The sequence below is a fragment of the Macaca thibetana genome, chromosome 9 (genome assembly GCF_024542745.1).
Source record: "Macaca thibetana thibetana isolate TM-01 chromosome 9, ASM2454274v1, whole genome shotgun sequence".
NCBI classification, from domain to species: domain Eukaryota; kingdom Metazoa; phylum Chordata; class Mammalia; order Primates; family Cercopithecidae; genus Macaca; species Macaca thibetana.
The window spans coordinates 111,918,615-111,940,509 of record NC_065586.1 but is presented as its reverse complement, the minus strand read 5'-3'; the positions used below and the strand labels follow the sequence as shown (position 1 = coordinate 111,940,509).

General features: G+C 37.3%; 1 protein-coding gene across 4 annotated transcripts in view; it reads right to left on the bottom strand.

Moving 5' to 3' along the window:
* ATRNL1 (attractin like 1) overlaps nucleotides 1-21,895 on the bottom strand; it is an 827,091-nt gene that overhangs the window by 95,917 nt on the left and 709,279 nt on the right. For all 4 annotated transcript variants that reach the window (XM_050804667.1, XM_050804668.1, XM_050804669.1 and 1 more), the window contains one exon: nucleotides 4,956-5,070. In XM_050804667.1, the coding sequence (XP_050660624.1) occupies nucleotides 4,956-5,070 (115 nt within the window). The remainder of the gene's footprint in view (nucleotides 1-4,955; nucleotides 5,071-21,895) is intronic.

Genomic DNA, 21,895 nt, shown 5'->3' with positions numbered 1-21,895 from the left:
CTAGATCTTAGGGCTTGTGGCTCCAAGTCCAGAGCTCAGATGTACGAGTTTAATTTCTTTTCCTGTGAGTTCATGGGCTTCTTCCTATTACATATGCTGAGTCATAGTTTCATTAGTAGATGCGCCATGGCATGCAGAGATTTGCATTTCACCAAATTTCTGAAGTCACCGGCAAAGATAAAATTGTCCTTACTACCATAAGCCCACTGCTTAGCAGAGACCCTCTAGGGCCTTCCTCCTTGACTTTGGGTTTAAAGGTTTTTTAGGAATAAGGGCTATGCTCCATTATCTTTATCCACAGGAGCACAGTGATGAGGGAGAGTCACACAGGCTGAGGAGCCAATGTCCCTGGGTTTGAATTCTGGCTCACTCACTCACTAGCTGTATTTACCCTGGGAAGTCATTTAATCTCTCTAGAGTTTTGGTTTTCTAAATAGTAAAAGTGGGATAATCATCTCCACAGAATCATTAAGAGGGTTACACCAATGAATATATAAAGCACTTAATATAATGCCTGGTTCTTTTTCCTTTTCCTCTTTTCATGAAATTAAACCAAAGTTCTCTTATTGTTATCATTATAAACAAGAAAGACATCCATGACACTGTGGGAAAATGATTATTTTAAACATTATGTAATATTTCTAGATTATTCAAAATAATCTAATCATCCTGCCCAAACTTCTAAGGCTAATGTAGAAAACTTAAAAATTTCAAAACCTTAGACTTTCTAGTAGTATTCTTTTGGTAATGGTATAGTCAATCATCTATGAGGCAGGATCATGGCAAAATTCTACTTCCAGTTGTAGCACATAGCTTCTTTTCAGCAGTGGAGATTTGGGCCATTGGGATTTTTGATCCAGTGAGAAAAGTTAATCTGCTTCTCATTAGGAAGAATCCATAAACTATGAAATCCATAATCTTCCATCACAAAGTGACAGCAATCATTATCATTTTCAATTTATGCTTCTGAAGAGCTCTATTTACTCCGTCCACATTTCATCTTAATGTGCCTCTAAAACGCTCAGGGACCATGCTGTCCGGGGTGACTGGAGACATGCTTGGTTGTTTAGTGTCATGCAGGAGAGTTACTTAATGTGTCCTGTTTTCATGGCGATGTCAATCTTTCAACCACTTTGAGATCAGAAGACAAAGTGGCTGCACAGTGAACATAGGCATAAACAACAGCATAAATCCCACCTTAACCAAAGAGTCTGGCATGGCTGCTCACAGAAAATACAGAAATGAAGCAGCAGGTTTACTGGGCGGGGGAGCAGGAAACCTAATTAGTCCAGCTCTAGGAATGCCAAAAAGCCTACTTAATATCTTTTGCCTTACTATTCTAAGCCCCCTAAAGGGAGAATTTCTCCCAAGCACCTAAATTTATTATATTAAAAAGAGATTAGTGCATGGGTAATCTAAGGGATGAGTCGGCACAGTTTTTCTTTTGACCTCTGGTTAAGACAAAAGCCATAAAGAAGAGAGTTCACACATTTCAGAAAGAAACTAAAATGGCCACGTCTAAGTATTACTTGCCACATATTGCTGAAGCAATTGCTGGTGGAAAGAAAATCAAATCCAAAGATAATGCTATTTTTTAAATTAAAAAAAAAAATCACTAGCTGCTCCTGAAAAGAGATGGCCAAAGTAGTTCCTGTGCATTTCTGTCACTCATTTTCAGGGTTGAAATCCACTGTATGAGAGAAATCCACCATGCTCATAGGATGCTTCTGCCTTTGCCGATCCTCAGGCTCAACCTCCTTAAATGCTCTTATTCATGCCAACGGAGAGTACACATGACACTGACATTTAGTAAGTTACATTTCAAACAAAGAGTCTGATAAAAAAAATTTAGTAAGCTACATTTCAAACAAGGAGCCTGATAAAAAAAATTTGAGATTATGCAAAGTACTACAAGAAGACTTTTAAGCTATAAGAAGACTCTTAATGAATGCTAATTTAATAACTGAACAGAAACACTAACATTTGGAGAAATAAATAGCTCAACAGCCAAGAGAAGACCCCTGGCACCCTGTCCTTCACACAGTGGGGGTGGGGTCAGGAGCCTGCCAATGAAGCTCCGCCTCTACCTCCTCCTCAACTCCCCCAACCTGTCACCCTGCACAAATAGTGGAGGAGGTTCAAGAGAACACAGGGCTTCTAGGAGAGGAATCTGGGAAAGGGTTAATTTGAACCCAGTTGCTCATTTTACTGAAATTAACTGAAGCTCATAGAGTCAAGTGGTTGCTAAAGGTCACATTTCCAGCCTACTATCATTGTCATCATCATCACCAAAATAACTTATGAACTGATTTCTATGTGTAGGGCACTGGGATGAGCACAGGCATATATAAGGACTTTCTGTAAAGATATAGAATAAACTAAACTTCAACAATGAGATAACCAGTGTCAGCATTTGGTTCCCAAGAGCCAATATGGTTCCCAAATAATCATTGGAATATATTTCCTCTCAAATGTGTTAAGTTTTAATTGGCTGTGTATACACTAAATATTTGGATGAGGAGTGAAAAAAATAGTCATTTAGTTCATAGATCGGTGTCAGTATTTTTCTTGTTCAGGGAAAACCTAGATGATGATATTGGAAAAAATTTTCTCTACAGATATTGCCTTTTTTCTTGCAGTGAAGTCAAGATATTTTATTTTATTGTTTCCCAACATTTTATTATTAAATATTTAAACATGTATCAAAGTTAAAAGAATTTTATAATGAATACCAGTATTCCTAGCACCTAGATCCTACCATTAACATTTTACTTTACTTGCTTTATGACATATCAGTCCATCTACCCATCTTACCCATCTTCCAAATTGATGGAGATAACAGATAATGCTGCAATTTAAAGAGTAGAACCACTGTCTTATTTCTGTAAGAGCTTGAAAAATCTACTAGATTGTTTTTAGAAAACAAAGAACAAGCTCATCCTGAATTATGTACACAGATACTCATCATAGTTTAATCCTCAGGCTCTGTAAAAAGTATGGTAAGCTATTTCAATCTTTTTTCTAGCTCTATCAACCCTGTTGACATTTTCAGTATTCATCCAAATGCTTGCTTTTGTAAAGACATGGGTTGTTTATTATAGACAGGCTCTCTGCTACAGATCATCAGGAAAAATTACCTGGAATGCTAGCAATAAGTAATTTTTATTCTTTTGCTCTACACTCTAGTATCCCCTCTCCCAATTATTCCTTGAGTGCAGATATACAGTGCTTTCTACATCTCACTCCCCTCTTACAACATCTATCTCACAGCCCTGTCATGAGGATCACATGTGAAAAATAGAAGAACATTTTAGAAAGAGTAAAGTACTATGCATATCTAAGATAACATTACCATTAGTAATCATAATCCAGTTGTTAGAAAACACAGCTGAGGTAATGGTTCACACTGCTACTTGTCTCTTTCATATAAGTCAAAAAGGACTTCAAAGGTTAAAGGGACAGAGAATTGGCAGTTGCCTTCAGTCTGCCCATCTCGTGAAGGATCGAGAAAAACCTTGATGTATATCATACAGACTTGTTTTCATTAGTGAAGTGTTTGTTTTGGAAATCATCCCAGTTTTAAAACAATACTTCCATTAGCTGTGCAAGTACCTATAATTATCCATCTTATCTGACCAGTGCCAAACTATTTTACTTATTGCATCCCATTTACCTCAGAGGTGCTGAAAGGAAAAGAACAAGACATTCATTCAATGTATGAAAAGGTGCAGAAAATGTTTATTTCTTTGAATAAACATCCATAAATGAACTTTGTATAGAAATTCCTGCAATAAGATATCATCAGGTACCATGAATGATGAATCCGAAGGTGTTGGAAACTCTTTGCTCCCATATATGGGAAAAATTCTGTAAACCTAACGTTTACAAGGCATAAAGTAGTACATTTTCCATTTTTTGTGTCTGGTTGGACACAAGTCAAGAAAGCGAGGAACAAATTCAAAGCCAAGTAGGGAAGTAAGAAAAGATAAAATAAGCAAGGAGGCCAGTTCATCATCAGTTACTGTTATTGAGAACTTGCCAGATTGCTGGCATTTTATTTTATGCTTAAGGGGAATTGAAGAGAAAAACAGATTTGAAATCACCCTTGCCCTCAAAAAGCATTCATTCCAGAGTGGTTGGAGAGAGAAAATAATCAGGAGACAGAAAAATTCAAAATTATAAAGATGGAATAGTATATGCAAAAAGAGAGAAGAAATAAGTGTGGTCTGCAATTTAAGTATGATTTATATCCCACATTGAGCATGCTTAGAATGTGGACAACACCACCGCAATGAGCAGACGTCTAAGAGGACAGGTATAATTATCCTCAAATCAAAAACATGCTTTTCCTACAGGAAAAGGCTCAGAACAAAGGCTGGCTGTGCCCACCTAAGACAGAGGGTTCCCCTGGCCCATGAACTCCAGTTGGTGCTGAAAGCAAGGGCATATCTTAAACCTACTGAGATGATTGCATGAAGCTGTCATCCTCTGATGCCACTCAACATTCCAAACATACATGTTCCCTAGTTTGGTTCCATATTCACAAAGCAAATTTCTAATCATATTTATAATTTGGTTTCCAACATGCCACACGTACCGGAAGAAAGGAAGCTGGCTGGAAGGGTCTAGAACACGGTGGCCCTGCTAATGAGATTTCTCATTGTAATACCAGCAATTAATGCAGGTGTATCTGTGAACATTCATACATGTGTGTATTATACAGAAATACACACATATTCAACATGTGTTTTTCAGAGAAACACTGGGAAATCTCCATTTATAACAATGCAGCTATCTAGATAGTTGGGTAAAAGTTTGTATTCTCATAAAATTTTACCATGCTCTAAATTAGAACCTTGCAAAGATCCTTACTGTGCTACTTAGTAGCATTGTTTATTTCTTCTGTTCAGTCTACAAGTTCTGCTTAACTGCTGAAGGCTCCTCATTTATCATACCTGACTGCCCAGGGGGAGGGGCACCTGATGATCCTCGTGGTAGACAAAGAAACACAGTCAGAACAGCAGCTCTGTTCCCAGCACAAGGTTCAATGGCGATTGGCTTGGGTGCCCCCTGAAAAAGAAAACCCACTTTAAGTTTGCACAATTGACATAGCATTGCTATTTTAATTTTCATCTTATCTATCCTTTAGGTAGCTGTGCTGTACATTCCTACTTGTTCAGGACACACCATGTGTTATTTTAACACTAGCTCCTTGCACACTATAGATGTGCACGTGGCCTACATTTGAATAAATCAACAAATTTCACTATATTTGACGAGCAGCTTGTGAGCCACAAAGTTATGCAACTTTTGTTCCTTTTTCCCAATTTTTTCCTCTCACCAATGATGTACAACACAGTGTAGTTTATCCAATTAAGTGATCACAATTCAAAATATTCTGTTGGCTTATCTTAATTTTCTTATTTTTACTGTCTACAGAGTGTACAACATGATGTTTTGATATATGTATACATAGTGAAATTATTACTACAGTCAATCTAAGTAACATATTCATCACCTGATACAGTTACCTATTTTTTGGTGGGAAGAGCACCTAAAATACACTCTCTTAGCAAATTTTCAGTATACAATACAACAGTATTAACTATAGTCCTCCTGCTTACATTAGATCTATAGACTTATTAATCCCACATAAGTGCAAGTTTGTACCCTTTGACCTACATCTCCTCATATCCTCCCGCTCCCTGTCCCTGGTGACTATTGTTCTATTCTCTGTTTCTATGTCTTTGACTTTTTTTAAGAATCCACATGTAAAAGTGAGATCAGGCTGGCATATCTTTAATACTGTTTTATTGAAATACCTACTTACTAATCACCCACCAATGCACTTGTATAAATAACTTTAGAAATAACATAGAGTAAATATATAATAATAATAATAATAATAATAATAGCAATAGCTAGTATTTTATTAAGTTGTTACTATGGATTAGGTGTTCAAAGTGCATTACATATATTGACTTATTTAAACTCACAACAACTCTGTAACATGAGAACACTGAAGCAAGAGGTTAAAAAAGCTTGCTAGGACTTGTATAGCTAGGAAGAAGTAGTTGGGCTAGCATTTAAGCTCAGGCAGGCTGCCTCCTGAGTTCACATTCTTAATCACACAATGCATGCCTATGACATGTGTGCATATGCAAACATGCACCTCCACACAAGTATACATAAACGTATGCACAAGTACACACATGTGTATACAAATCCACATATGAAATTTGGAATGAAACACAATGTGATCTTTGGAATAGTGAGGCTATCAATTTAGCCTAGGAATGTTAGTTTTGGCCATTATTTAAAGAGCTGTAGAAGAGACATGGTTGATATATCAAAGCAACATTTCTGAGTAAAGGCAAAATTAAATGGAAGAATAAGTACCATGGCTTTAATTATTAGAACAAATGATTTGTCCAGGTTTTTTTCATTGATGATATTTAAACTTTTCAGAAGAAATACAGACATATGCAGTCATTCACCTAGAATATTCTAGAATACTGCCGTTTCTAGAAAGTTTAATGAGGCATTAAAGATAAAATATGTCTGCTTTCATGTAAAACTTAGACTGAAATTTCTGGTGACAATGGTTTTATGTGGTTATAAAGGATTTCTCCTTTATAGCAACATAAATCTCATGTTTTAAAATTATCCTCATATAGATAACATTTTGGGAGTATTCAATATAAAGGTGAAAGTGGACATGGTGGTGGAAGTAAAGGGCATAAAAATGTTCCAAGAAAATGCTGTAAGCCATGTTGCAATACTTGTATCAAGTTACATGATCTATGGTTTTACACTTTAAAGCTTACATTTAATTTAACAGACTTATTTTTGAAAATGTTAAGTCAAAATTAGCATAAGTACATAGATATTCTCCAATGATGTAAATATTTAGAGAATAGGTTTGTCATATTCCAAGGCTAAAAGAAAAATACTATGAAATGTTTCAAATCATATTTACAGGCTACTAAAAGTTATTTTAATTTAATAAATGCAAACAATATATAAAGGTCAATTGATTAAAATATACTAACAGAACATAAAATAAACTCAGGGTTTAAATGAGAGTGATATATTGGAAAAACCATACCTAAGAAACAATCAATCATTTCTACCAACGGGCAAGCTTTTCTTTGTTTTTCTTTTTAAACTCTCAACATATTAACTGATACTCTTCAGCATATCCAAAGGCATGTTAAAAAAAAAAAAAACTTGACTGCAAAAATTAGAACAGTAGAATTATATATTTATATTAAAAAGTTGAGAAACAGTGGGTCTTGCTTTAGGAGACTGAGCAAAACAACAAATGGTTCAGTAGTACATCACTTTGATCTTTTTGCCTGGCTATCTTTCTGCTGCTTTTAACACAAGCAGAAAACATTTTAAAACATCAACTACTGGTGTTTAAACATCAACAGCATCAATGGAGAAAAAAATTAATAAAAAATAAGTAATCTTCAGGTGGAATATGGCCTAATTAACACTTTAAACTTCAGAGACTTAGCAACAAATAAGGACAGTGTAGTAGAATATCTCAAAAGTGGAAAGGAAATTATGCCTGCATAAAAGCTACTTCTACAAAATCTTCCTTTAAAAAATTACTCTCTCATTCTTAGTTCTACTGCTATTGTAAAGAAAACATTCAGAAATTTCTGTATATTGATAAACTATATAAAAGGAGATTATACTTCTATTTAAAAAAATCAAATTGACTTACAACTTGGTCTATTTTTAGGTAAAAGAATTTTAATAAAAGGATATTAACAAAAATATGAATTATTCATCCTTTTTAAAATATTAGTTACTAGCTCAGCTCTTTGATAACTTCTGGAAGAAATTCACATAATTTAAAAATTATTTCCAGAAGAGTGTGTGGCAAATATCACTTTCAATACAGAATTTTATATACAAAAAAACCAGACAAATCACTTTATAGCACTTGAATTTTACAACAGAAAATAGCAAAACCCCACGAATGATAATGTTTCTGATACCCTGAGGTTTGTCAGTTGTTTCGTGATAACTACATAACCATGAATCAAAATCATTTCACAATGACATAACATGTTCACTGAGCTGTGCAATTTATCATGTACTTTCCATTGCTGCCTTTCAAAGAGATAAAGCCTGGGTTTGTTTGCCCACAGCACTCAGCAACTGTGATTTACTTCAAGGCATTTTCATATTTGTTGTACTGCAAGAAGTTGGTATTAGGCTCTACCAGAAAACATCACTGACAGTTATGTAATTAGCAGTCCTTGTGTATTAAGCCCACAGCACTTTTAAAAAGACTTGTTTTGTTCACTGTAGTGTTTTTAAAGCTATTGTACTCTTATTTTCAAGTTGCTGTTTTAGGGGCAAAAATTCTATATTAAATGCTTTCCATTTTTCAGCTCTTACAAACAGAAAAAAAATTACCAGAGAAGCTTCTAGAATCATGGAGATTTTCAAGATTATAGTTCTTAAAACTCATAATACTTTGTTCTGAAAATGAGGCCTTCATTTGAGCTCAGGATCAATCCTGGGAAACTGCTGCTACGTGAATCACTGCACGTTTGGAAAACATCAATGGGTAAAGCTGGTTACTTGTTTCTTCTTCCACTGGCCCTCTCCAATGGTGAGTGAGGGATTCACTTCTGTAAATCACACTGAGACCCATCACTAGAAACCGTATTCCAGCAGCTGAGGGCTTAACAGAATTATCTGATGTCCTTGGACCAGTCATTATAATTTAAGTGGGGTTTAGTAGAACATTCAAGGACTCAAGATTAAAAAGATGTCACATCCTTTCTCAAAAACGTTTTCAGTAGTTCCAAAGTAGAACTTGTAAACTAACTCACTTCAAGGCACAGGCGGGTAACAGAGTAATAATAGTTAACATTTATTAAGCACTTACTATATGCCTGGTATCAATACCTACCCAATGAGGCATTGACTATTTCCATTTTACAGATGATGAAACTGAAGGTCTAAGAGTTCAAGTGACATAAATAAAGTTGTAGACCTAATAGGTGGTATAACCAGGATTTGGACCAATGCAGTCTATCTTCTGAGCTTGTATGCTTAACTTTATGCTATATTACCTGTAATAGGTAGGAAGACTGACTTATCCTCTAGAGTAAGACAATAAAACGTAGCGGGTACTAACTAGAAAGTATAACTTTTTTAAAGACATTAACTCTTAAAATGTGTGCTGACCAACAGAACATGTCTGTGGGTCAAAAGAGGCTTGAGTCCAAAATGACATTCCCTACATACTCATCTAATCACATCCTTTATTCTGCACAAGCTCTATGTTTTAGTCAAATTAAGTGCTATTAGTAACTGTTCAACTGTTCCCAGGATTTTCAGAGTCATCTGTGCCTTCTTCACTCTTAGTCTTCCTACTGTCTAAGGCATCTTTCCCACAGGTCTCCAATGTTCCTGATCTTATGCATCCCTCAAAGCCAACTCGTGTCACTTCATCTATAAAGCCTTCTCTGATCTGAGATATTTAGTTTCTCCCTCTTTAGTTCTTTAACTTTACTTTTTGTGGCCCTCTTTATTTTCTACTTTGAATAACAGCTGGGTAAATGTCTATTTCCCATTGCATCAAGCTCCTTGAAAACAGGTCTTGTTCCTTATTCATCCCTATATCCCCTGTGCTCACTTCCTCTCTTTGAAATGTCCAAGCATGGTGCTTGTGCCGCCTTTTTGGGACCTATGTCTACCAATGTTTTATTGTACTTATTGATATACATGTTGTATAGCTCTGCTTCTGCAAGGCATATATTATGTTAGATTTTTGTTTCTCTTACCTATAGCATCTACTAGAGTGCATTGCACATGGTAAGTGAAAGAGTCAATGAATGAGTAAATCAAGTTGTCACAGAGGTCACATGGTGAAATAAGCGATAAGGCATGACCAAGTTTCTCTCCAAATTTGGATATTAAAGGGATAATAAAACACTAAAAATAATAATATGTAACATTTTCTGAGTGCTTACTAGATGCCTAGTGCTATGCTAAGTTTTTACATGGATTATTGTATGTAATCTAAATAGCAACCCTATTAGCAGGATACTGTTATTTTCCATTTCCTACAGATGAAGTAATTGAAATTCAGAGAGGTCAGATGGTATTCTCAGGGTAAGACAGCTAGTGAGGGGCAGATCCAGGATTGAAACTCTGATTCTACAATCTAGGCTTTCAGCCACTGTACAATATTACTAAAAAATATAGCTTAAGAAGCTAAGGAGTCTCTCATTCTCTCGGCCTGACTATTAATAGTAAAAATCAATTTAGAATACCAGTTATAACAATTATATGCAGATACTTACCCCATTTCTGACTAGTGATCAGAACATATGAGTCCTCAGACCAGCTCTCCCACTATCTAGCTGTGTGATCCTGGGCTTGTTACTAAGTCAGTTTGCCCAGTTGGAAAACTAAGTCAGTTTTCCCCAACAGGTAGGTTGGATGATTTTTAAGGTCCCTTTCCTCTTCATTCTGTGACTATGGTTTATGGACAACCTCCAGAATCTGTGACATACCAATATCTAACAGTTTGTGTAAGTGTGGTGAAATTTAAAATTTCCAATCCTTAGTATTTTTTTCTTCCTGCTCAGTTACTTTAAATGGCACATCTAATTTTTAAAGTACAGTTTTATACCATATGATGAATACATCACATAAGACTAAATGGCCACCATCGCATGCCAAAAAAGCAATTAGAAAATTGAATCAAGGAATTAAGGATTAATGTGGGTATGTTATACCTGTCAGCAGTAATAAGTATTTTGACAAGAACAGAATAAATTCTGACAGTATGCACAAATACTAATCTGATAGATGAGTGAAATATTAAAAATGCAAACAACTACACATTAATCACTCTAACATTTCCCTACTAAAATACTTTTAATGTTATTCTTATCAGAATTCATCTATAAATAAAAATGAGTCTTTTTCAACAGCTTGCATGACTTGGTATTTGCGGTTTAATGAGTGTTTATATGGATACGAAATTTAGTTTTTAGTCACATTAGTAAAACTAAATGAATTTACTGAGTATTGTATTAAGTGAGCCCGATGGCTTTTGGCTCGCAGCTAATCAAGCGTGCTGATTCCATAGGATCAGCAAATACTAAGATTCCAGATTTCAAAAACGGATTCTCTGATTCCATTGTTTAGGCTTGGGGAAAAAAATGAAAGCAAAAATCACATCTTTCCTTATTTACTTTTTGTTTTGCATGAAATGATGAAGGAGAAAAAACACATTAGCTGGGTTTACTCAGTAGGAAGGAGAAGAATTCATATTAATAAAAGAAATTAAGCTGATAGACACTCTCAAAAACAGGGTTAAATTGCATTAGAAGCCAATTCAAAGAGAATAAAGTATTACATGTGGGAATAGGTAAAGGAATAAAACATAATCTTCACGGAATCAGGATGCTGCACTTGAGGTTCTGAAGGTATTCCAACCATAAACTTCGTTTTCATATCCTACTAAATATCTCTCCTTGCTAAAATGCCTCCACGTTCAATCTGTGTTCAAAATTTCTAACTAAACACACGCATGCACACAAACACAGACACTCATATATACCCATATTTAAGGATTATCTTTATAGTATACTATCTAGATAAACTGAGTTTTGTAGTTATTTTAATTGTGTGGCACTGACTTTGGGAATAAAATGGTTGGATTGTGACAGCTTCAGTTTTATCACCTATTTTCCCCTAGGTGTTTAGGTACCAGAAAGTAAAATGAGACAACACTACCTCTTCTTGAGCTATTATACAATCATGCTTTGCCCTGAGTTGGTTAATAATATGAATGTTAATAGGAGGTGACTTTGAATAGATTATCCTTAAAAGTTGATTCCTGTTAGCATTTTTCAAAACTTTAAAATAGATTTTCTATTAAATCATTATCTTAATTAGCTTTGTAACAACCTGTACTTTTCTCCACAACTCATTGCAAAAAGCAACCTAACCACACTATACTTTACGTATGAATTTCAAAATTGAGAACATCCTTTCTGGCCTTGAAAAGTACTGTTAAGTGTGAGAGACAACTGTGCCTGCCAAATCAGTCACTTCTCATCTTGCTCATGCCCAGACTTAGGCTTTTTTTCAGGCCCCTCCATTCACATAGACTTCTTGCCAACATCTACCATTCCTGCCATATTGGCTTAAACCTCTCTACCTGCAAGAAGCTATGCCAGGTCATGCTAGGCCACTCCAGGACCTCTTTGCTCTACTCTCTCTCAATACTTCTGAGTAAATAACTTTTCCTTTCTAACCATTGAGAAGAAGTGCAACGTGGTGGCTATGAGAACAACCTTTAGCACCCAACTTCCTGGGTTCAAGGCCATGCTCTCATCCAAGCATGAGTTTGGTTAAAGCACTTAACCTTCCTGTGCCTCAAGTTCTTCATCTGTAAAATAGAGCTAAAAATACCTTACTCATATTGTTATCATAATGATTAAACGAGTAATATATATATACATGAAGTATAGCACACAGTAAGTACTAAGTCATTGATTATTATTACACCATTCTGTCCAGTTTTCACTTTGCTTTAGAGTTGTTCTTTGTTCCGTATGAAGAATATGCTCAACTCAAAAGATAGATATCTGAGGACACAGACCATATTTTTTAAAGTCTCTGTTAATGGCTTGATATGAATTAATTAAGAAATTCAGCCTTGAGGAGAGATTTTTTATTGATGGTTTTCAGGGTAGGAAAAATCTAATCCCAATGCCAAACTTCCCACACTTCCACATCAACACTGCCCCTGAATGCCTGCCTGTTCTTCCCATTTTTGTTCCCTGCTTTTATCAAGGAATCTGACCTGACTGCAAGCATTATATGTTGCAGAGAATAGACTTTCCCTGGCACCTAAGACTGAGGCATTTAAGAAATATTTTATGAATAAATGGATATTTGTTTTCCCTTTTCCAAATTGTGCACAAGGTAACTCTCAAAGATATAAACAAAATCTCAATCTAGAATAGATAGATGTAAACCAGCAGGAAAGTTAGAAAAATCAAGATCTTGGTATTATTTCCCAGGCTAGTCCATTCTAACACACATTATGCCATTCATTAATGTCAAATGCCACCATAAGAATACAGCTGATAGATAAATTCTTTTTAAAATGTAAATGTGCTCATTACTGGTGGTCGAGTGCTACATAGGCACAGTACCCACTCTGGTGAAGCATCATTTTAAGCTAAATGCAAGTCTGACTAATTGAGAGCCAAATGCACTGGAAGAGTTATGCACAGAGTCCTGGGGGTAATAGCGGAGGGAGGCAGGCAGGAGAGGGTATGTGAAGTTCTGGAGAAGGACTTTACCTTGCAGAAGATGACTAGGAGTTCACCAGGAGAATGATGAAGGAGGATTTCTGGCAGAAGTAAAGGCATGCACACAGAGGTGCAAAGACATATGGGTTGTATTGGAAACTGATAGAAGTTCATTGGGGAGGTTAAGTGTTAGGAAATATTCTGTAACGAGGGATGAGAAGAGGCAATAGAGGAAGACTGAGGCCCTTCAAAATATCCAGGTCTCCCGTTAGCCCTTCTCATCCTTCCTGACCATGGCTGGAATTCTCACTACCTGCTTAAAACGTGCTGAGATGCTAAGACAGAACCTGACGTGTGCAGCACACGGTGGGTCATGGGCAGCCTTCATCAAGACGTGGTGTGCATCATCCCTCATGAACACGAGCAAACCTCTCCCTATTAGGAACTTGCGGTGTCCCTTTATTAAACTATTAGTCAAATCTGTTATACTGAGGGAACATTAAATTAAAACATTTATTCCTGAAACTTCAATCATAAAAGTAAATCAAGAAGCACTGTGAAAACTAACTGTCAGCAGAAAGAATAAAAGTGCAGATTTGGCAATATTCTTAATGAAGAATCAGATGTTCATAGATTCACATAATAAATGACTTTCTACTGTAATTATCATACCAGTCGCAACCTATTATAAGTACAAAAGCATGGACGAAACTTTGAATGAAAGAGTTTAATATGACTTGGTACAAAAGCATGTGTGTAATTACCTGGATTTCTCAGAGAATAAGTCATTCTGGATTGCAGAGTTTTCCCAGAAAGCTGAACATTAACTCTACAAGAGCTAAAGCTTTGCCGTTTTAGGGTGTTAAAAAATACTGCAAAGTTGCTTGAAATAAATAGCATTTTCTCTGCTTCTCAACAAGTCTGTAATATATTAAACATAATTTAATATTGTCTTGATGTTCCATGATCAACATTGTGAACATCAGTTTTCACAGAATGCTAAAGACACATAGAGTTGCAAATGTGTGAATGAATAAGTATGTTACAGCTATAGCCCTAGGGGTTTCTTTTCCCTCCTCTTCCCCAGTCCCAGAAACCACCAATGCCAGCTTGCTTGTTACATATTTGTTTCTTTACATAAATGCAACCTTTGCAGCTGCCACTGGATAAAGTGACTGCTTTTCTGTAAACCCCATCAGTGATACAAATACTGAAATGACCTTCTCAAGAGGTTGTCTTATTTTCCACAATATCTTCTTCCCTGTTGCTGTCAGTGTGCTGTGACCTGTCAGTAACATTCAAAGTACTGCCTAATTTCTACATTACCAATCCCATGTACCACAGACATCCTCTTGACAGTCTGTAACCATCCTCCTATGTCCCTTGAAGTTCGTAGACAGAGTAGCCTTTGCAATTTCAAGAATTTTGACAATAGAGTTTGGAAATAATCTTACTACAAAGTCTAGAAATACTTCAGCAGACCCAAATGACTTTACTTGACATGAAGTGGGTGGGGGTTCAAATATTATGGGATTTTGAATAAATTACTGAACTTTTCTGTGCCACAGCTTTTCTATATAGAAAATAGAGGTTATAACGCCAATCTTGCAAGTTTACATTGAGGATTATAAAGAATAATATAAGATTAAGGCACTTAGTATAGAGCCTGGCAAAAAGTAGTTGTTTAAATACAATTTTATATTAGGTCAAATCACTTGCAAATGCAATTTTTAAAAGTCAAAACCAATTGAATATCAGCAATTTTATATGGATCAATGTTAATAGTTCCCTTTCCCTTCCTTCCACTTTGCTTTGGTGATTGATGGCAGGTAAATAAAGGAGGCTTACACATCAAGATCTTTTCTTATCTTTCTCTCCTGGGTGATGTCATTCTCTCAGGATTGGTCCGAAAGTATGGCTCCAGTATTCTAGTGTCTGGTCTAGAACTGAGTTCCAAGTTCAAACATTAGTCTATTGTGGAGAAGATGATATTTGATCAATGCTAGTGTTAGAAAGCTCAGAGGCCAAAGCCATTAAAAAGGACATATTCTCCGCAAACCTTTCAGCTCACACAGCAAACAGAAGAATATTTTATGGATGGATAGGCATAGAAACGCCCCCTAAGGGTGTTCTGGTGTATCTGTGTGTGGCTTGGGAAGCCTCTTTGCTCACTGGCTGTCTCCTCATTATTTCCTAAATTTAAATATCCCTAATTTTATAATCAAGTCAGGTCAGAGGGAAAAATGAGAGAAAGGATGGTAGTAGACAGAGGATGCTTTTTGCAGGTTTCTGGGGTCTTCCTGCAGGGATCAAAGTTATTTCTAGGTTCTCTGGAACTCACAATACAGGACTTGCTACCCTTGCGTATGACCTGAGATATGTAGAGTCCTTGTGTGGCCAAACTAAATACACTTGTGTAGCATTCCTTTAGGTCTTTTCCTCAAATTATCTAATATGTGATTGTGTGAACTCATCTACCACATGAGAGGTTGCTTTAGAAAATGAAGTATATGAGAGTGAATAAAATATCTCTTCAAATCTGTCTTTTCCCCAAAGCTCCTTTTTCAGTATGACTAAAAATTAATGGTCAGAGTCTGTGTAATGATCCTCTCCCTGGTTTTACTTATGCTGCTTTACCAACTCCCTGTTGGTCCTACTAATTATCTAATTGATTAAGCCTTCAAGGAGCCTTCTATCATTGGGTGGCGCCCACTGCACACATCTGGCTCACTGTATTTTCTTTTAAAAGGACAACAGTTAATTAAAAGAGCCACAGCACAAATGCAGGTATCAACTGGGAAGCAGATCTTGGTTGTTTCCTCAGTTGTTCTCTGCAGAGGGTTGAATAGCATCTCCTAAAAGTTCATGTTCATCCAGAACCTCAGAATGTGACCTCTTGTGGAAATAGGTCCTTTGCCAATGTAATTAGTTAAGATTAGGTGAGAGGTCGTACTCCATTAGGGTAGGCCTGGCCTACTTTTGATACAAGGAGATGCCACACGGGAGAGTCACTGAAGAGTTCACCATATGAAGACAGAGGCAGAGACTGCAGTGATGCATCTACAAGCCAAGGAGCACCAAGGTTTGCAGGCAATGCCAGAAGCGAGGGGAGGGGCACAGAAAAACACTCTCCTTCAGGGTCTCAGAGGAATCAACTCTGCCAACACCTTCATTCCAGATTTCTGGCCCCCAGACTGTTTTTTTAAGCCACCAACTTTGTGGCCATTTAGCCCTCAGGAGCTAATACAGTCTCCCTAGTCACAAACCAATCTTTAACAGAATGGCCAAGGAGTATTGATTGCTTGCCATATTTTTCTTTTGTTTTGGAAACGATCATAAGTATAATACGGTAACTTACCAGTCTCAACACCTCAGAATATTTCCCCTATTTGGGGGCGATTCAAGCCACTTTCACTTCAGAAGTTAGCTACATATCACTAGCATGGCAAATGCAGCTCACACAAAGGTCAATGGGGAAATTCACTTAGTTATGGGAATTTTGTGATCATTGTATGATTGATGATATTCCTAAAATGGAAAATGGTGGTAATTGCTCCTTAGAACGCAAAGATAGTATATGTTGTATGCTGAATTCCCCAAGAAATAGATTCTGAGATTCTGAGACATGTGTGCAGGAGGTTCATTGGTAAGTAGCCACAGGAACAACATCGGTGTGGGGTGACAGAGCAGAGCGTGGCAGAGGGTGAAGTTCACCTGTGGTGTGGCAGCCTCTGCCCGAGTGGGTGGTCCTTTAGAGTTGTCTCACATCAAGACAAGAGGCTAAGCCTTTGAACCTATCCATGGATGGAGGCTGTCCTCAGGGGGCGGGGAATGACCATTGTGAGAGGCAGCTTCTGTCAGCAGCGGGTGATTCCTGGAGAAGGACTGGGCTCAGAGCTGGGAAAATGAGAGGCTCAGCCTCGAAGTGGGAATGCAGGCAGCACATCTCAGTCGTACTATAATATTCACAGTTCTGAAGAGAAATTTCCTTATTAGCTAAGAGTGACTGGGCCAAGGCCAGATTTAATATGTTATGGTCTAGATAAGGTTATTGGTCATTTATACTTTTGTTCCTCACCAAGCTTCTGAGGCCGCTCTATATTGCCCTTCCTAATTCTCCCATATGAGTGCTTGCTCTTCAGGACTGTAACCTTCCTCTTCAATTTTCCTACCTTGGCTGGCAACTCTGATGGTGATTTTTATCTTCAAGAAAGGGCAGAAAGTATGATCTGGTGCTAACTCCATGGCTAGGTCAATAGTCTAAAGAACTGAGTAAGCATTACTCAATATTTTATTCTTCACAGTTGGTATTCAAATGATTCAATGTATCTTACTTTTTGTTAAGTCATGAAGCTTTCAGAGGAAGAGGTCACCTTTCCTCTGAAATAAGGTCACCCTTATTTTGCATTCAGGGACGGTGGAAGATGAGTAATTAATTAATCTTACCAAGGTTCTGTAAGATGTCAAAAGGGATGGCAGAGAAGACGCCAATATCCTCTGTTTGCCTGTGAAGTCATATTCTGTCTTGTAAAACTGCAAGTTTATATGTCTTTTCTCTAATAATAATAATAATAATAATGTCAACTATTATTAATTGAGCATGTATTATTTACTGAACACTCCCTTGAGAAGTGGAAGGTGAACTAAAAGCAGTTGCAGGACACTGTACTAATTACTAATACATGTTCCAAGTATTAGCAACATTACAAGGTTTTTGAACCCAGAACATGAATATGTCATATTAGTTGTAAAAACTGCTGCAACAAAGCAAATTAAACCCTTTGGATGGAACATTTACAACAATACTTTGAAGATCAATATTGGTCCTTATCATACTAAGGCAAGAAAATACACAGCAGAGGAGAATTCATTATCTTGAAGATTAACACATAAGAGTATACAGGCTGGACATGGTGGCTCACGCCTGTAATCCCAACACTTTGGGAGGCCGAGGTGGGCGGATCACAAGGTCAGGAGATGGAGACCACAGCGAAACCCTGTCTCTACTAAAAATACAAAAAATTAGCCAGGCATGGTGGCGGATACCTGTAGTCCCAGCTACTCAGGAGGCTGAGGCAGGAGAATGGTGTGAACCTGGGAGGCGGAGCTTGCAGTGAGCCGAGATAGCGACACTGCACTCCAGCCTGGGTGACAGAGTGAGACTCCGTCTCCAAAAAAAAAGAGTATACAACCTCAAACTCACAGGCCTACTGTGGGGAGCAAGTTCTTAGAGTGGACTAAAGGTGTGGGGAATGCAGGGATATGATAGACAACTGGCTCCTGAGAGCATAGCAGTAGCCACCAAATTAACTGTAGATAGAAAGACAGTCAGTCGCCGGCATCCCATTGAGGTAGAGCAGTGAAGTGCTCCAGCGGTTGCGCATAGCACAGTCATGGAAAACATTCCATAAGAAATGTTTGCTCCAAAGGATCCCCATCAGGGAATTACCCAGACTATGAACACATATGGTGAAGAGCAGGCCCTGTTGCTTATGAGGTAGACCTTTAAACTAAAACTTTACAAGATAATGTACTTTATATTAGAATTCAAAAGAATTACAACACAGGATTAAATTAGGCAGTTTGTATTGGATAGAGGGTAAACATGTGGGCTCTGGTACAATACCACCTAGAATTAATTCTTAACTGCCACTTACTTGAGCATGTTTCTTAACTCTCTGTGCTCAATTTCCTCATCTGTAAAATGGCAATAATTATAATATGTACTTCACTGGATTGTTGTAAGGATAAACTAAATTGATACTTACAAAGCATTTAGAATACTGCCTGGCATAGGGCAAGTGTTCAATAAATGTCAGCAATTATCATTTAATTTTATCATTTTTAATGGTCTGTTTAACTTAGCATACATTTTTACTATAATAATAACTTATTCTTATAACTTAGCCTATATCTTCTGATTCATGTTAGAATAGCCCAGGAGCTTATATGTGGCCCTCGTGTGACACAGACTTTGAGGAAACTCTTGCAGGCAGGTTCTACATTCAATACATTATGCCATGAAAAGTAAAATCAAGTTTGAATCTTGGCTCTACCACATACAGATCACGTGACTTTAGGTAACTAGACTAATCTTTCTAGGCCCAGGTTTCTTCACCTGTAAAAGAGAATAATAATAGTGCTAATCACTCATAAGGTTTTTGCAACGAGTAAACTCAATAACTTATTTAAAGCACCTGGTATATTGCATTGCATAGAGTAGGCATTCAATAAATGGCAGCTATATTATGATTTAGCTCCTTTATCGCCTTAAAAATATATTTAACTTTCCTGCTTATTACAAATGAACACCATACATTCTTAGTTTGCTATTTCAATTTCTTTTTTTCTCCTCTTATATGTCCTGAAGGAATTTTTTAAAATATCACTAAAAAGAAATACTGAGACATAAAAATACTTGTGATGGTCATTTTCCATTTAGAAAGGAATTACCTTGATACTTCACTGCATCTCTTCGCCATAGATCTTTCTACAATGAAACTGTAATTCACGATCTTGTCAGAGCTGGGGCAGGGGATTCAGGGGTGAGTATCAGATAAAAGATTCAGACAGAGATGCAGGATCAAGAAGGGGTGGCTTTGAAGAAAGCAAGCAAGCAAGGACGGCAAAAGTAAAGGGTTAGAAAATGGATAAATCAGTTGTGGGTTTAGAAGTGACATACATAATAATAATGGCCATTTTTGAATACCTAATGTTTCCTTTACCTGTGCAAGGAAAGTGGAAGAGTTGAGACTTGGACTCAGACTTATAATTCTGATGCCTAATTCTTCCCCAATTTCCATACTAGCATCTAGCAGTAATGAGATGCCACGGGAGACAGACAGACACATGTATCATAGTTCAAGGTCTGAGACTCAGAATCCAGAGTCTATGAGATTTGAAGGAATGAAGTGAGAGCAAACACAATATCAAATGATGAGCAAGTATAGAAGAAATACAACAGAAACGGTTTTCTATCCTTCCCTTAGCATTCTGCTCTGCTTCTTGGTAACAGAAGTCAATCTTCCTACATAGGTTGGTGGAGGCTCTGCAGGTGAGAAAAGGTGAGTGGCAGCTCCTGACCAAGATGAGGCCCACAAAGCAGGAGTCAACAGCACGAGTGAATGGTGGGAAAATCCTAGATTCCTCCCTATTTTACCTTGACTATTTGATAGCTTTCTGACCCAGACTACAGTTAATTTGAAAAGTTCCCCCTTCCACAGAAACTAAACAGTTTTCAAAGCAGAAATATAAATTAATTTTGCCAATCCTGGCAACCACTAACCCTCAAATTTTCTATGACCTTAGCTTTTTCCCCCTTTATTTACCTCATAAAAGGGAAGTTAGGACATATTAATCTCTGTAAATAGCTCCATACTTTCAGAGATCACCTCAGAAGAAGACTATTTGAGTAAGATGAAATTACTATTTGTCAGGGAATTTAATCATACTCTTTTTCTTGGTGTTGGTTTTCGAGTTTCTTAATGCCTTTAGTTAATAGCAGGTAGCTATAGCAATTTTAAAGTATCTCTTTCAGTTATAACACTCTCTGTTGGCTTTTTTAAAGCACCTAACAATTGACAATACTCTTTAAAAATCTCACTTGGAAAAAAAAAAAAGGTCTCACTTGGAAAAAAAAAAGGTCTCACTTGACTGTTGTAGCTACTATGTGAGGTAGTGAGAGCAGCCTTTACTACCCAACCTTTACAAATGATAAAACTAAGGTTTTGTGAGTTAACAAACTCGCTTGAGGACACAAAGTAGCTATGTCATGTTAGCTGGTGCAAGAAGTGAACATCTAAACACTGACTCCTGGGCTCTTCGTAATACAGGGAACATCTTTCCAATTGGTTTGCTTTCCATGCTCCACTCCACCCTCACCCCAGTGTGATTTTCACTGGGGGGATTTTCTCATGAGCTCAGGTGGGCTCTGGGCTGTAGCGTGCTCATCCATATGCACTCATCTATGAGATGCTCATTCCTCTTTATTAAGGAACTATGACAAATATAATCTGTTGAAAAAAGTTCTAGATCTCCAGTTCTCTCTCCTCATATTTGAGAGTTCTGTACACTCTTGCAAATATGAAAGATGTAAGATTGAGAGATTAAAGGGAAACACATACAAGGAAGGAGGCCAGGAGGTGCTAGGAGGGGAGAGGGGTGTGAACAGGCCTCCTCTGGCTTTCACATGCTCATTCTCTCCTGGGAGCAAAGAGTCAGCGATGCACTTAGGGACAAGGGAAGCAAACTGGCCAATACCAACAAACCAACCAGGCCATCTGTGTTTCTGGAAGAAGAAGGGCAGGTGGGAGTATTTATCTCAGGAAATTGCTTTTCTTGATTTTTTTTTTTTTTTTCAGAAAACGTGGAAAAATCTATGAAGAATGTGGGACAGGGAAGGGAGCAGAACACAAGAGAATGTATGTGGCTAAGGACTGGTGCCCACAGCCGGGGGATAAAAAGGCAAGGCCTGCTCTGTGCTGTAAAGCTGTAAAACTTTCCTTCTGCTTATTTTCATATGAATTGGAGAAAAGTCACTCAGGCACTGAGGACTGATGCACAGAAATTAGCTGACATCAGAGAGG